Genomic DNA, 17,067 nt, shown 5'->3' with positions numbered 1-17,067 from the left:
CTTTTCTCTAATAAACATTATAATTCTTTTTTTTTTTTTAATGCCACACCCTCAGCCAAAAGAAGTTCCCAGGCTGTAGCTGCCAGCCCACACCATAGCCATAGCAACGCCAGATCCAAGCCATATCTGTGACCTACACCACAGCTCACAGCAATGCCAGATCCTTAACCCACTGAGCAAAGCCAGGGATTGAACCTGAATCCTCATGAATACTAGTCACGTTCTTAACCCACTGAGCCACAATGAGGACTCCTAATTCTTAATTTTTAAAATGGTAGTTTCATTTTAGGAAAGGGGAAAAAGTAAGCAAAAATTTTCAGAATTTGAGTCTGAGACAGACTATTCCAAAGAACTCTGCCACAAATGACCCCTTCCTCTGTGTGTTTTAACTACTGCTTTTATTTTAGGTCTTTGTTTGTTGCGTACATGTGAAAGAAGTGATTGTATATACAGATTTAATTAAGTTTGTACCAAGAATTACTATAATTACTAGAGCATAGTTCCATTGGATATTTAGCCATCCAGTTCTGATGGGAGAGTTAAGGAAAGGAAAACTTTGGCACATAAAACTCACTATGTTTTTTTGTTTTTTGTTTTTTGTTTTTTTTTTTCCGCTTTGATCAGGATTATAACCAAAACAGATGTGTGAGAAGTGACAGAGAAGAGGGGGCCATTGGGCCCACTAAGAAATACCCTACCTTTTGCAGCTCTGTTTCAGAAGACTAAGAGGGTGACTTACAGACTGAATATTTCTGGGACGATACAAGAATCTGGGAGTGCTTTTTCATGTCTCTCCGGCTGAGGGCTGGAAGCAGCCATTCAGTTTTGTGACTCTTACTGGACAATATGAATTTACTAGACTTCTTCCAATCATCATGCCCTTTGGTTGCCATCATCATCTTGCAGATGTGTCAGGAACATATGCAACTACAGTAGTGACTGCAAAACTGGCACAGAGATTTTATTAATCCTGAAGAAAAGTGTATGTACTATTTTTCAGTATGATTATCATGAATATGCTAGAACTATTTCTTGAAAGCAAACTTTTTATTACTTTTGTGTGAGTTTATTTAACAAAATTGTTTTGTCTGTTTTGTCTAAGGAAGGTTCTAGAGGTTAGATATTTAACTGTAAATATGTGAGGAAACTCAAGAATTCAGAGTAAAAATAGAAAAAAACACAAGTATCTGAGAATTCAGATGTTGAGATACAGGGGAAAACATTAAATTGGTTGGGTGAACTTGTGACAGCAGTAGCATTTTAAATTTCTTAAGACTTATCCTGTATATACATGTATATATATGTAATATGCAGCAGTATCAATTTTATAAGTATTGTTTGACCTTATTAATACTAGATTATATAGTCTCAGCCTTAATTCTCCATTTACATTATTTTGTAATTTTTTATTATTACTATTTTTAAAGGGTTAAAGAAGTTGTACACTCCCTCATTAATGGAATAGGATATGCTAGAAAATTGCTGCAAGAACATTGGAATTGTGTATTAATTCACATTAATGTATGTCAATATATGTCTTTGTGTAAGTCCAGGACTATTGGTCTGTGAAGTTATTTTGTAAGGAAATACTTTTGGTACAGTTTTGTGTCCCAGGAAAAGTGTGTGTTTTTTAATCCTTTCTGAATATACAGTGAGGTTAATAAAGAGAATGGTTTCTTCCCTGTTGAATAAATATGTTTTCCGTTTTTAAAATTTAGAGCTCCATGGAAACTTGGTAAAAACTATTATGATGTTAACCTGTCTTTATAATTGGACAGCATTTAACTGTTTTGCTGAAGAAACAAAATCATAATAATAGAGCTAGCTAAAAGAAAGGTTGGATTCCTTTTAAATGAAACTACTACTTATTAATTGTTAAATATTAGTACCAAAGAGATAAAAGTTTAATCTTGTGAGTTTTTAAAATTTTCGAGGTTATCGTTTGGTTACTGCCAGTCATTATGCAATGGGTAGAATTAGTATTTTTAGTATATAATTTTTAAATAACATTTTTTAAAATGTTTTAATTTGTATCATTTTTCTACTGTCAAAATGTCTTTTCAGGTGTATCTGCTAATAAGCATTTTCATGATCTCTTCACGGTTATGTAATTTATAAATTAATTTTTATACAAGTTAATTTAAGTAATATTTTGCATGATTTTTGAACACATAGTAACCATTTTGACTTCAAAAAGAGGTTGCTACTTTTTAGCACATGTATGTTTAGATTTAAGGGACAGGTAGTAGCATTAAAATTCGTGGTAGAACACTTGGCCCTTAAATATTAATTTCTTAAATATAAAGTAAAGCTTCTCTAAATCAGGCCTCATGCAAACAGTTATTTCATTTATGAATTCATCAATAAATCAAATATCTAAAAATACTTCACTATTTAAAATTACTTTGGAGTTACTGCTGGAGTGCAGTGTGTTAAGAATTTGACTGCTGCAGCTCAGGTCACTGCAGATGCACAGGTTTGATCCCCAGCCTGGCACAGTGGGTTAAAGGATCTGGCATTGCTGCAGCTCTGGTGTAAGTCACAGCTGTAGCTCGGATTCAGTCTCTGGCCCGGGAACTTCCATATTGCCATGAATGTGACCATAAAAATAAAATTCTCTTTTGGAGAGAGATCAAATTGGTGTTTTAAAGAATCATTTATCCCAAGCGACAAGCAATCCATGGTATAAACAGACATCAGTTAAATTGTTTTATGTTAGGAAGACTAATTTCAAAACAAAATAATGTCTGATAATATAAAATAAATTTCTAGTATTCTGATTCTTTAGACCATGCTCTAGTAACAAATAACATGGATTAGAAAAATATAGTTATATCTTTATGGAGTACTGTATTTGAATCTTTTTTTTTTTTTGCCTGTGCCCACAGCATACAAAAGTTCTTGGGCCAGGGATCAAATCTTCACCACAGCAGTGACCCAAGCCGCAGCCAGTGACAACGCCAGATCCTTAACCTAGTCTAGGCCACCAGAGAACTCCTGTATTTAAATCTTACTAATAGATTTTGCTTACATCCATCTTTTTCACTTGTGCTTCTCCTTATTCTTAACTTCTTTCTAAATTGATGGAAATGGAACATAGTGTTTTGGTTTTCTGTCTTTTTATTTTAGTGGAAATAAAGAATTATGTATCTAGGAGTTCCCATTGTGGCTCAGCGGGTTGAGAACCCAACGCTATCTCTCTGAGAATATAGGCTCAATCCCTGGCCTCAGGTTAAGAATCCAGTGTTGCCTCCATGTGAGGCATAGGTCCAGATGCAGCCCAGATCCGGTGGTGTAGGCCTGCAACTGCAGCTCTGATTCGACTCCTAGTCCAGGAACTCCCATATGCTGCAAGTGTGACCATAAAAAGAAAAAAGGAAAAAAAAATTAACTACCTTAATCTATTTACTTAATAGTCCACTGTTAAAGATTTGAAGTTTATATTAGATGTAGTAGTTAAAATGTAATTGGAATTCATTTTTATTCTTTAAAATAGCAAGAACAAAAACCAGAATAGAACAGAATTGTAATGTTGCACTAGAAGTTATAGGCTAATATTTAAAAGTTAGCAGGATCTTTTACTTTCAGGAGTTCCTGTCATGGTGCAGCGGAAACACATCCGACTAGGAACCATGAGGTTTCAGGTTTGATCCCTGGCCTCGCTCAGTGGGTTAAGGAGCTGTGGTGTAGGCTGCAAACTCATCTCGGATCTGGCGTTGCTGTAGTTCTGGTGTAGGCCAGCAGCTGTAGGTCTGATTCCACCCCTAGCCTGGGAACCTCCATATGCTGTGGGTGCGGCTCTAAAAAAAAGCGGGAAAAAAAAACAAAAAAGGGATCTTTTATTTTGTATGTCTTCAGGTTTCACTCAGATATAAGTTCTGTGATATATTGATAAATAACTACCATGTTTAGTGGAAAATTTATTCCCATGGCTTTCTAGACTAGAATTTTGTCTTGATTTATTAAACATATTGCATATTTCTCTTCCTCAGTAGTTTTGCTAAGTGAATTTCTTATATGAAGACCTGCTGGCAGTTCAACCATGATCCGCATAGTAAATATTAATGAAAAGTCAAAGAATCTTAAAAAAAAAAAAACCTATCAAATGCGTTTAAAAGTAATAACATATTGAGCTTTAGCTACATGTGTGTTAAGTGTTCATGTGCTAATTGCCTGATGTTTTTATGGTAGAATTTAGATTATTCTATTGGTTAGAATACAATGTCAATTTCATAAGATGTTTATAAATATTATTGGGATGCTTCAAAATGAAAAATTAAAAAGTAGTTGGTCTTAGTTCTTTGAAATACAGAATGGCTTTATTGGAACATCCATAAATTCATTAGTTTAGCAAATACATATATCTGCTATTTGCAAACCAGTATGTCTGCCATGTGGAAGGAGATAATATCTACCAATGCTGCATAAAACATTTACATGTGGGGTTTTTTTTGTTGTTGTTTTGTTTTGTTTTTGCCATACTCATGGCATGTGGAAATTTTACTTTGACCTACACCACAGCTGTAGCAATGCCAGATCTTTTGTTTGTTTGTTTGTTTGTTTGTTTGTTTGTTTGTTTGTTTTGTCTTTTTGCTGTTTCTTTGGGCCGCTCCCGCGGCATATGGAGGTTCCCAGGCTAGGGGTTGAATCAGAGCTGTAGCCACCAGCCTAAGCCAGAGCCACAGCAACGCGGGATCCGAGCCGCGTCTGCAACCTACACCACAGCTCACGGCAACACCGGATCCTTAACCCACTGAGCAAGGGCAGGGACCGAACGCGCAACCTCATGGTTCCTAGTCGGATTCGTTAACCACTGAGCCACAACGGGAACTCCTCCGCAATGCCAGATCTTTAACTCACTGTGCCAGGCAGCGGATCGAACCCGAGCCATTGCGAAGACAATGCTGGATCCTTAATATGCTGTGCCACAGTAGGAACTCCTAAATGTATTCTTTTCACATGTTTGATCCTGGAGGTGAAGAAGCATTATATAAGCTCTGCCCTAGCTAATCTGGGCTTTAACACTTACCAACTTTGTGACTAGGACAAATTATTTAGCCTCTCTGTGTCTCTCAGTTTTCTTCATCTTTAAGATGAGGATGGTTATATCTTTTCTGTAGGGTTGTTTGGTAATCAAATGAGAGTTGAATGAGTACCATAGCATCTTGCATTTGGTGAGTTTCCAATAGATGTCACTTAGTTCCCTTTGTTAGACTGTTACATGGACAGACATTATAACTAAATTTCATGAGAGGTAAATATGAATTGAAGAGAGATCATGAAGCATGTGACACTGAAACTGGGCCTTGATGGATATGTAGGGTTTATGTATGCTGCAAGTTGAGGAGGGTGGCAAGAGTTATTCCATGTAGAAAGAACACTATGGAGTTGCAGTTGGGATAAGAACCCAAGATAGTGTCCGTGAGGATGTAGCTTCAATCCCTGGCCTCTCCCAGTACGTTAAGGATCCAATATTGCTGCAAGCTACTGCACAGGTTGCAGATGTGACTCGCATGTGGCATTGCTGTGGCATAGGCCTCAGCTGCAGCTCCAATTCGACCCCTAGCCCAGGAATGTCCATATGCCACAGGTACAGCTGTAAAGAGAAAAAACACACACAAACTTGAAGTAAAGACAATGAGACAAAAAAGAGGTCTGACTCAAATGCAATGGGAAATAAAATTAGATCTAAGTTGGAAGCAGATTCTAAAGCTTTGGTCTTTTAAGGAAATACTGAACAAGTATAAGTAACTACAAGTTTTTCAACAGTCCTAATCAAAGCTATGCCTTAAGGATAAACATGGAGGGGAGTTCCCATAGTAGCTTAGCGGAAACGAATCTGACTAGGAACCATGAGGTTGCAGGTTCAATCCCTGGCTTCCCTCAGTGGGTTAAGGATCCAGCGTTGCCATGAGCCGTGGTGTAGGTCGCAGGCACGGCTCAGATCTGGCATTGTTGTGGCTCTGGCATAGGCCAGCAGCAACATCTCTGATTAGACCCCTAGCCTGGGAACCTCCGTATGCCGTAGGTGTGGTCCTAAAAAGACAAAAGACAAAAAAAAAAAAATATGGAGGGAGATCGACTTGCCATGGCAACCCGAGGAGCTCCACTGAGTCTGCTCCCTAGTAACTGAAAAATAATATCAAAAGTAACCATTTAATCCCAGACCCCCAATCCATCCTTCCCCATCACCTTTCCCCCTTGGTAACCCCTAAGACTGGCATATGTGCACCATTGTGTATAGAACGAATGATCAGTGAAGACCTGTTATAGTGCACAGGGAACTCTACTTGATATTCTGTGATAACCTATGTGGGGAGAAAATCTGAGAAAGAATGGATATGTGTACATCTATAGCTGAATCACTTTCTTGTACAGCAAAAGTTAACATTATAAACTATATACTTCAAGAGAAGATTTTTAAAATATTTAAAACATTTGGGAATGGTCCTAAGAAAAAAAACAGTAAATGAAGAAACATCTAGTCAAGAAAATTATGAAAATTCCTTAGGAAAGTTGAGAATCTGTGGCAATTTGAGACAAACCTGATTCCTCCCACCTCCCAGCTCAACAAAGCAGAGACCCCAGTCCAGACCGCTGCAGCAAAGAACTCTGCGCTCCCTGTCCCTCCATCTCCCAGCCAGAGGGCTTTCTTTCCAGGTGGAGCAAGACCAGTGGTTTCTTATGCTGCCCACACCTGTCTTTTGCTAAAGTCGAGTCCCAGGTCAGTGTGATCAAGAGGTGAGGAGTCTCTCCTTTCACCCAGGCCCTGATTCAACCTCTAGCCTGGGAACTTCCATATGCCGTGGGTATGGCCCGAAAAAGAAAAAAAAAAAAAAAAAAGACAGTTTTGCTTCAAAGCATACTATCAAAAAGAAATAACCAGGGAGTTCCCGTCGTGGCGCAGTGGTTAACGAATCCGACTAGGAACCATGAGGTTGCGGGTTCGGTCCCTGCCCTTGCTCAGTGGGTTGACGATCCGGCGTTGCCGTGAGCTGTGGTGTAAGTTGCAGACGCGGCTCGGATCCCGCGTTGCTGTGGCTCTGGCGTAGGCCGGTGGCTACAGCTCCGATTCAACCCCTAGCCTGGGAACCTCCATATGCCGCGGGAGCGGCCCAAGAAATAGCAACAACAACAACAAAAAAAAAAAAGACAAAAAGAAATAACCAGCAGAATGGGAAAAAATATTTGCAAATCATATACCTGATGAGACAAATCTAAAATATATAAAGAGCCCTTAACTGAATAATATAAATATAAATAACCCAATTTAAAAATGGCCAAAGGATGAATAGTCGCTTCTCCAAGGAAGATACACAAATGCTTTACAAGCACATCAATAAGATTCTCAACCTCATTATTCGTCATGGAAACACAAAACCACTATGAGATACCACTTCATATCTACTAGGATGGCTATTGTGGAAAAGTCAGATAACAGCAAATTTTGTCAAGGGTGTGTAGAAACTAGAATCCTCATGATTAGTGATGGGAATGTAAAGTGATCTGGCCACTTTGCAGAACAAACTGAATCAAATAGTTTCTCAAATGATTAATCAGTATTACTGTATGACCCAGTAATTCCATTCCTGGGCTTGTACCCAAGAGCAATGAAAGCATTTGTCCACCCCGAAGCTTGCACATGAATGTTGTAACAGCATTACTCAATAACTAAAAGATGTCCATCACGGAATGAACAAAGTTTTTAATATCCACAGAGAAATGTTAACTGGCCCTAAAAAGGAAGAATCTACCAATACATAATACAACATGAATGAACTATGAAAACATTAAGTGAAAAAAGCCAGTCACAGAAGACCATATACTATATGATTCCACTCATATAGAATGGAGAAATCTATAGAAACAAAAAGTGGATTAGTGGTCGCTTGGGGCGGGGGTGTGAAGCATAGCAGATGATACAGAGTTATCTTTATGGATTGAATTGTATGCCCCCTAAAGATCCTGAAGTTCAAGCTCTAATACCTCAGAATTTAACCTCGTTTGGACGTAGGGTTTTTAGAGAGGTAATCATTAAGGTGGGTGGGCTCTAACCCACTGTAACTGATGTTCTTATGAAAAGGGACAAATACACAAGACACTAACAGAAGATAATGTGAAGATACACAGGGAAAAGATGGCCATGTGACTACAAATAATGCATCTACAAACCCAGGAACTAGACTCTGGAAGAGGCAAGGAAGGTGTTGAAACCTGTTCACAAAGGTGAGAGCGTTTGGAGGTGGGACGTTTGGGAGATGACTAGGTCATTAGGTGATTAGGGGTGAGCCCCCATGAATGAGATTAAGTGCCCTTAGAAAAGAGACATCAAAAACATCCCTCACCCCTTTCACCGTTTGAGGACACAGTGAAAGCACAGCCATCTGTGAACCAAGAAGCAGGCTCCCAGGTTCTCACCAGATACCAAATCGACCTGTACCTTGATCCTGGACTTCCCAGCCTCCAGAAGTGTGAGAAATAAATTTATGTATAAGCCGCCTGGTCTATGGTATTCTCTTATAGCAGCCTAAACTGACGAAGGATTCTTAGAGCATTGCACTGCCAAAACCTTGATTTCAGACTTGTAGACTCCAAAACTCAGAGAGTTTGTTGTTTCAAGCCATCTACTTTTGGGTTCTTTATAATGACAACTCTAGGAAACTAACACTGGAGATGATGGCTGAAGAGTATAGAGTTTCTATATTTTTGTACATTTGCAAATGTACTAAAACCATTGCATTGTTAACTGTAAGTTAACTTTAAGTGGGTCAGTTGTATGGTATGTGAATTATATTTCAATTTTTAAAAATAAATAAGGGAATAGAGGGCTTAAAATTCATAATTTGTTGAAATAATACATTTTAAAACAACCAATGAATCAAGGAGAAAAAAATTGAGAAATTAGAAGTACTTATACTAAAGAAGATAAAAAACACAGTATGTATACCAAAACCTATGGTACACAATGAAAGCACCAAAAAGGGAGGAATTAATAGCTATAAATGCTTATATTAAAAAACAAAGATCTCGGAGTTCCCACTGTGGCACAGTGTTTAACGAATCTGACTAGGAACCATGAAGTTTTGGGTTCAATCCCTGGCCTTGCTCAGTGGGTTAAGGATCTGGCATTGCTGTGAACCGTGTTGTAGGTCGCAGACGTGGCTCAGATCTGGCATTGCTGTGGCTGTGGTGTAGGGTGGTGGCTACAGCTCTGATTAGACCCCTAGCCTGGGAACCTCCATATGCTGAGGGAGCGGCCCTAAAAAGGCAAAAAGACAAAAAAGATCTCAAATCAGCACTCTTACTTTGCGACTTAGGGATCTCAAGTTGAACTAAAGAAGAACGAGAGGATATGTTTTTAAGGATCTGAAGAGGAACTCAATCCAAAGCTAGTAAGGAAACAATTGATAAAGACCAAAACATTAGTAAAATAGAGTATTAAGTATATAATTATATCAAAAATTGGTTCTTTGACAAATGTTTAGTTAGGTGGACTATGGAAAAAAGATGCAAATTACTAAAATCAGAACTGAAAGTGGGAAAAAAAAGAACTGAAAGTGGGGATTTTACTAATGATTCTGTAGAAACACAAAGGATTGTAAGAGAGTGCTGAATGATTGTATGCCAAGAAGTTGGATAACCTAGACGAAATAGACAAATTCCTAGAAACTGTGGTAAATGTATCACATTATTTCTTCTTTTTTTTTTTTTCTCTCTGTTTTTGGCCATTGGCCACCCTGTGCCATATGGAGTTCCCAGGCCAAGGATCAGATCTGAGCCACAGTTGTGACCCATGCCGCAATTGCAGACATGCCAGATCCTCAACCCACTGTGCCAGACCAGGGCAGGGGCGGGGGGTGGGGGAGAGTCACACTCCAGAGACACTCATGTTGCCCCATAGTAGGAATTTCACAAATCACATTATTTCTAATGACAGCTCTGTAAAGCTGTTTGAATTCATTGAAAAGAAGAGTAGTAGGAGTTCCCGTCGAGGGTCAGCGGAAATGAATCTGACTAGAATGCCTGAGGACGCAGGTTCAATCCCTGGCCTTGTTCAGTGGGTTAAGGATCCAGCATTGTTGTGAGATGTGTAGGTTGCAGACAGCTCGAATCTGGCATTGCTGTGGCTGTGGTGTTGGCCAGCGGCTACAGCTCCAATTTGACCCCTGGCCTGGGAATCTCCGTATGTTGTGGGTAAGGCCCTAAAAAGACAAAAAGAAAAAGAAAAAAGAAAAAACAATAGTAATTGTGCACAGAGATACAACCATTACTATGGCATACGGCTTACTGCTCGCTCTGGGCTCACTGAGATGAATAGTGGTGGGTGCTCCCCCTGGTAGCCCCAATTCTATCATCCACCTCTGACAAAAGGTCCAATCGATCGTGCTCTCTTACTGCCACTTGGCTTTCTTCTCTCTTTTACCTTGGTTTCCTTTCACCTTTCTCCCCACCAGCTCCCCCCACCCCCAAGAGGAGAGAAATTGTCAGATTTATACAAAGTTCTTCTGTTTTGTTTATTTGCTCTCTCAAGTCCAGGTTATAGAGAAATGTTGTTATTATTAAAGAATAAATTGAATAAAAAGTAAATCTGATTTTTGGAGTTATCTGAACAAATGATAGAAAGACAAAAATAAAGAGAAAACTCCTAAAGCAGTAAGAGAGGGAATGAGGTGCTCCTGCTGTGGAAAAGCTGGTCAGGCTCCAGAGGCCTGAAGACCATTCCCTGTCTGTCCTCAGTGCCAAGCCCTCCCTAGAAGAGTGTGTTTTCTTATTTCTTCTTTTTCTTTTAGGGCCACACCTGCAGCATATGGAAGTTTCCAGGCTGGGGGTTGAACCAGAGCTGCAGGTCACAGCCACTACAACGCCAGATCCAAGCCACATCTGCAACCTATGCCGCATCTCATGGCAACGCCAAATCCTTAACCCACTGATCGAGGCCAGGGATCAAACCTGCATCCTCAGGAGGATAACGTCAGGTCCTTAACTACCTGGGCCACAACAGGAACTCAGAGTGTGTTTTCAATTCTTGTAAACAGCCAAAATTAAAAAAAAAAAAAAAGTATAACAAGTTTAACTAATATGTTCTGAACCTTGATGTGAGTAAAGAATCAAGTTAGGTTTATAGAGATTTCTAGACATAGAAAAATGCACCATAATTTCCCTAAAACATTTACTTCTGTGTTTTAGAACAGTGCCTAAGGAGGTAAGGGATAGAGAGCTACATTTGCCAGAAAGGCTTTTATCTTTTTTTTTTTTTTTTTTTTTTTTTTGGCTGCACCTGTGGCATATGGAAGTTCCTGGGTCAGGGATTGAATCTGAGCTGCAGCTGCCACCTACGCCATAGCTGCAGCAATGCTGGATCCTTAATCCACTGCACCAGGCCGGGAATCACACTGGTACCACACAGAGACAAGTTGGATCATAAATCCACTGCAACACAGCAGGAAGTACAAGTCATTCCCCATTTTTGACTGTTAGAAACAATGCTGTGAGAACATTCTAATATAAGTCTCTCAGGGAGCCTGTCCTGGATTGTCTCTAGGTTATGTACCAAGAGATGCAGTTGCTGGGTTTTAGGGTATGTGACTGTTCAAATATAAAAAGTAGTGCAGGAGTTCCCACTGTGGCACAGGGGAAACAAATCCAACTAGGAATGATGACGTTGCTGGTTTGATCCCTGGCCTCACTCAGTGGGTTAAGGATCTGGTGTTGCCATGAGCTGTGGCGTAGTTCGCAGATGCAACACAGATCCCGCATTGCTGTGGTGTAGGCCGGCAGCTATAGCTCGGATTTGACCCCTAGCCTGGGAACCTCCATATGCTGTGGGAGCGGCCCAACAAAGCAAAAGTAGTGCAGAACTGTTTTCCAAAGCAGTTGTGCTAATTTATACTTCCACCAGCTGTAAGGGTTTTTCTCTGCATCCATACTAGCAGTTGGTGTTGTCAGACTTTCAAATTTTGTCAGTACAAATTTTGGTAGTACAGAGTGGTATCTGTTTACATTAGATATTAGTTAATTAGGTATTACTCTGCACTTCCATGATTATTGATGAGGTTGAACATATTTTTTATTGAGTTTCCTCTTTTGTGAAGTGCAGGTTCCAGCCTTTTGCCCATTTTTCCATTGGATTGTTTGTCTTTTTCTCATTCATTTGTTCAATTAATTCCACTATCAATTCTTTATCAGTTCTATGTTGCAACGTGTGAGAGGGCCCGGATGCATCTGGGAAGCTTCAGAGAAGGAATGAGGACTGCCAGAGTCTCCTTGTAGGTGAAGCTGAAGTTCTCCAGGCATGGAGAAGTCTCCTCAGAGACAGCAGTCTATGCAAAATTATATTTGCTTGGAAGCCTCCAATCACCCTGGGAAAAAAAAAGTTTTAAAAGAGAAAGAACTGCTTCCCCTTTTCAGGCAAATGAGATCTGTTTCTGGATTCAACACTCCTGTTTTTGAAGACTAGATTTAATGTGGGCGAAGTGGATTTGGTGGACTTGGGTGTTTCTCCAGGCTGGCCTTTATCTCTGCGTTTTGCCTTTGAAGGTTTGTCTGTGATACAGTATGACATCTCTCCACTGGGGGCAGGGGCGGCACATCGGAGAAAAATCATCCCCTAACTGAAATAGTTCCCATTTCCAGATTTGCTCCCTTTCAATGTTTGAAGTATCTTACATATTTAAAACCCCAACTTAACAAGTTCCGTAATGAATCTGTCCTTCAGAAGACATGATTTATTTGTATTTTCCTGGTAATCATTTCAGAGCAGCAGTTCAAAGCCCGAAATGGCTTTTGCTTGTATTTGTTATCTCTCCAGCTGACAGATCTCTCTGACTAAGCAGTGATTTGGCAGCGCTAGGTTCTCAATTCCAGCTTTTTGAAAATACAGTTAAAACTGTAATTCTGAGGCGATACACACATGAAACCTTATTTGGCCCCTCATTACCTCATTCATTAGGGCGGGAAGCACTCTGGCCAAAGATCACATGCTTCGGCCTAGGGGGACTCTGATTTTGTTTTCTGACTGATCGGGCCTCAGAGTTGGGGTGGAGAAGGCCTGAAAATAGTCATTTCTTGGCTGCATGGGTCCAGTTACAAGTAAGAAGGAGGAACAAGCTCTCTGGAGGCTGGCTTCACCAGTTACTGTGGATATGAGGTGAGCAGAGTTGGTTAAGGCCCAAGAAAAACTTAAAGAGGATTTGATTTTTTTCACATTGTTTATATTTGTTAAAAGATAAAACTGAAGCATACTCTTCCATTCAAAGTTTGAGTTTTCGCCTTGTTTCCAAGTCAGCCACCCCTGATCCCAGTTCCCACTCAAGTTTAATGCCACTTAACCCTCTTACAGATCATTATGTTAATTTGATCCACTATCTTATCAAAGTCTGCTTTCTTTCACTCATTCAACCAACATTATTAAACAAGTATTATGTACTAGGCACTGTGCCAGGTGTTAGGGATAAAATATGAATAAGACAAATCAATGGTTCCTCAATAAACCTCTATTCAAAACTAAGCGATGGTATTGGGGGTCCAAATCGATGTGGTGGGAGTTTCCTAGTAGCCTAGTGGTTAAGGATTAGGTGTTGTCACTGCTGTGGCACAGGTTCAATCCCTGGCTGGGGAACTTCCATACACCCTGGGCATGGCCAAAAAAAAATTGATGTGGCTTCTGGAAGAAAGAGTTAGTGATTGGAAGGACCATGAGAGGCCCCCTGGGACTGGTGATGTTTTGTTTCATGATGGAGTGCTGGTTATATGGCTGCATTCATTTTGTGAAAAATTAAGTGAGCTGATCACTTAAATTTCATGCACTCTTTTGTCAGAATGCTATGCTTTGATAAAATTTACATTGGGAGGAGTTTACAAGTGGCTCAGTTTATTAAGGACCCAGCGTTGTCACTGCAGCAGCTTGGGTCGCTGCTCTGGCCTAGGAACTTCCATATGCTGCTGGTGTAGAAAAAAAAAAACACATTAGAAAACCATAATCTACAGTATTTACTTTTTTTTTTCTTTTTTCTTTTTAGGGCCTCATCTGCAGCATGTGGAAGTTCCCAAGCTAGGGGTCAAATCAGAGCCACAGCTGCCAGCCTATGCCACGGCCACAGCAATGCAGGAACCCAAGCCACATCTGCAACCTACGCCACAGCTCGCAGCAACACCAGATCCCTTAACCCACTGAGGGAGGCCAGGGATCAAACCTGCATCCTCACGGATACTAGTTGGGTTCTTAACCCACTGAGCCACAATGGGAACGTCTACAATATTTACTTTTTAAAAACCTTTATGAAATTGGAATCTCCTAAAGAGAGTGGAAGATTCTTTCTGGGTTGAAACATTGGAACTAAATTCTGGTGGCTTTTTTCCAATGTCTTCCTACTTCTCCCAGAAATCCTGGCACCACTTTGCCCCTAAACCATACTTTAGAAAGCACAACCTCAGAATATTCAAGGAATAAAGTATTTTGTTTTTATATGTTTAAAAGTTAAGGGATGGAGTTCCTGGGTTAAGAACCTGGAGCCCAGTGGTTTAAGAACCTGACTGCAGCAGCTCAGGTCGCTGTGGAGGCACACGTTGGATCCAGCGTTGCTGCAGCTGCAATCAGATCACAACTGTACCTTTGAGTCAGTCCCTGGCCAAGGAACTTCCACAAGCCATGGGTGTGGCCACTGAAAAAGGGGAGCGGGGGGGATATATGAGAATGTAATTGAAAACGAAGGCACTTTCCTCCTGGACCCCTCAACATTCTCTGAATGTGAAACTCTGGTCTCACCTTGTATTTTCCATTAGTCAAAAGATATTAGCAACTTTTATGTACCCATGGCACGTTGTTTATGTTGTTTTAGTCTTTCTAACCAATAAGCATTCAGAGATGTCAGTGGGTTTTGGGTTTAGATTGTGAGCCACCCTTGAGCAGGGCTTGCCCTGCTCTGTACTATTTATTTATTTTAATTTAATTTAATTTATTTTATTTTATTTGCTTTTTAGGGCCACATCCACAGCATATGGAAGTTCTCAGACTAGGGGTCAAATCAGAGCTGCATTCTTGGTTCTACACCACAGCCACAGCAATGTGGGATCCTTAACCCACCGAGCAAGGCCAGGGATCAAACCTGCATCCTCATGGATCCTCGTCAGGTTCATTAACCACCAAGCCATGAAGGGAACTCCAGCTCTGCACTATTTAAAGGAGCTGTGGCCGGGCCAGAGCACTTACCTAGAATGTGGCCATGGTGCCGTGTTCTTACTTAGTTCCTGGGGATAAGTTAAAAATGATTACATCTGAGAAGACAGAGCCAAGGGAAATTCATGCAAATATCCAGCTTCATCAACTACCAACTAAACAAATCAAGGCTCCAGTGCCTCATCAACTTTTAAAAAAATATAATATGAACTTCAGAAAGTCACCAAAATGCATGAGGCAATAACAGAACAGAAGAACTTGCCCCAAGTAAAGATATGACTTACACCAAGTCTAATTTGTTCCTATTTTCTGATTTTATTATTTGCATTGACATTTACTAATGTTTTATTTAGCTTTTATAAACACTATGTTTGTGTTAAACAAACAGAGTTGTGGTTTTCTGTTCATTTTAGGTCCTTAGAGTGACTATATAATTTATTGTCCGAACCCAGGCACTCTTGAAGATGAAAGGAGACACTAAAAATAATTAACAGTGTTAACTGATCCACAGCAGAAGCAACCTGGGACTGGCTTGGGCATATCAGGACATTTGCATCCTACCACTCTTTAGAGGAGGGGAAAAAAAAAACAACAATAACTCGAGTTGTTACTGTTGGTTTTTTTCCTACCAGCCTAGACTATACTTTTTAACAGTGACACATCCTATACCCATTCCTTGTATTCATTACACCTTAATCCCACCTGCCCTCCCACCTCATCTACCTCCTGGTTACTTCTTTTTTTATTATTATTAAAAATTTTAAATTGAAATACACAATTTACAATGTTTCAGGAATACAGCAAAGTGATTCAGTACACACACACACACACACACACACACACACACACACACTCTTTCTCAGATTCTTTTCCATTGTGGGTTATTGCAAGATAGTGAATGTAGTTCTCTGTGCTACACAGTAGGTCCTTATTGTTTATCTATTTTATATATAGCAGTGTGTATATGTTAATCCCAAACTCCTAATTTATCCCTCCCTCGTTTCTCCTTTAGTAACCATAAATTTGTTTTCTATGTTCATGAGACTATTTCTTTTCTGTAAATAAGTTCATTTGTATCATTTGTTTAAGATTCCACATATAAGTAATATCGTATTTGTCTTTCTTGGTCTGATTTACTTCACTTGGTACCATCATCTCCATGTTGCTGCAACCTCCAGGCTACTTCTAAGGCCGCACACTCTGGCCTAACTACTCTACCAGCTGAGAGCCGCCTTTGCTTATTAAATACATGCAGTGTACAGGGACACATTGACTGCTCCTTCCTCTCTTGCAAATCACATTCATTTTTGATGTTACAGCTGATTTAAAGCAGAAGAAAACAAAACAAAAATGAAACACTCAACTCAAACCCACACGTCTCCATTGTATCTCCTAATTAATAGTCAAATTTTCTGATTGCCTCAAGCTCTATTTCTTTTTTTTTATCATTACTCAATGAGTTTATTATATTTATAGTTGTGCAATGATCTTCACAATCCAGTTTTATAGGATTTCCATCCCACACCCTCAGCACATCCCCTCACCCCCGGAACTGTCTCCTTTGGAAACCATAAGTTTTTCAAAGTCCGTGACTCAGTATCTGTCCTGCAAAGAAGTTCATTGCGTCCTTTTTTCAGATTCCACATGTCAGTGATAGCATTTGATGTTGGTGAAGCTCTATTTCTTTATCATCATCTAGGAACACAGTTTTTACTATGCTATAACCTATTTACTGAATGTAACTTTGTATGGGTTAGGTCATTTCATACATGTGTGTTTTGTTTTCCAGTCAATTAAGATGATAAAGAAGTAAATCTCTTTTTCTCTGGCTCACATACTGCCTGGTACAGTGTTCCACATGTAAAACTTTCTTAATATGTTACTGATGAAAT

The 17,067-nt window shown here is 39.8% G+C and overlaps 1 protein-coding gene across 3 annotated transcripts in view; it reads left to right on the top strand.

Moving 5' to 3' along the window:
* Positions 1 to 1,693, top strand: part of SMCHD1 (structural maintenance of chromosomes flexible hinge domain containing 1) — a 176,326-nt gene extending 174,633 nt beyond the window's left edge. For all 3 annotated transcript variants that reach the window (XR_002345042.1, XM_021096138.1, XM_021096137.1), the window contains one exon: positions 625 to 1,693. Coding sequence is in view for 2 of the 3 variants with exons in the window: in XM_021096138.1 (XP_020951797.1) it covers positions 625 to 649 (25 nt within the window). In the remaining variant the exon portion in view is untranslated. The remainder of the gene's footprint in view (positions 1 to 624) is intronic.

Source organism: Sus scrofa, chromosome 6 (assembly GCF_000003025.6).
Source record: "Sus scrofa isolate TJ Tabasco breed Duroc chromosome 6, Sscrofa11.1, whole genome shotgun sequence".
NCBI lineage: Eukaryota > Metazoa > Chordata > Mammalia > Artiodactyla > Suidae > Sus > Sus scrofa.
This window is presented reverse-complemented; position numbering and strand designations above follow the sequence as displayed.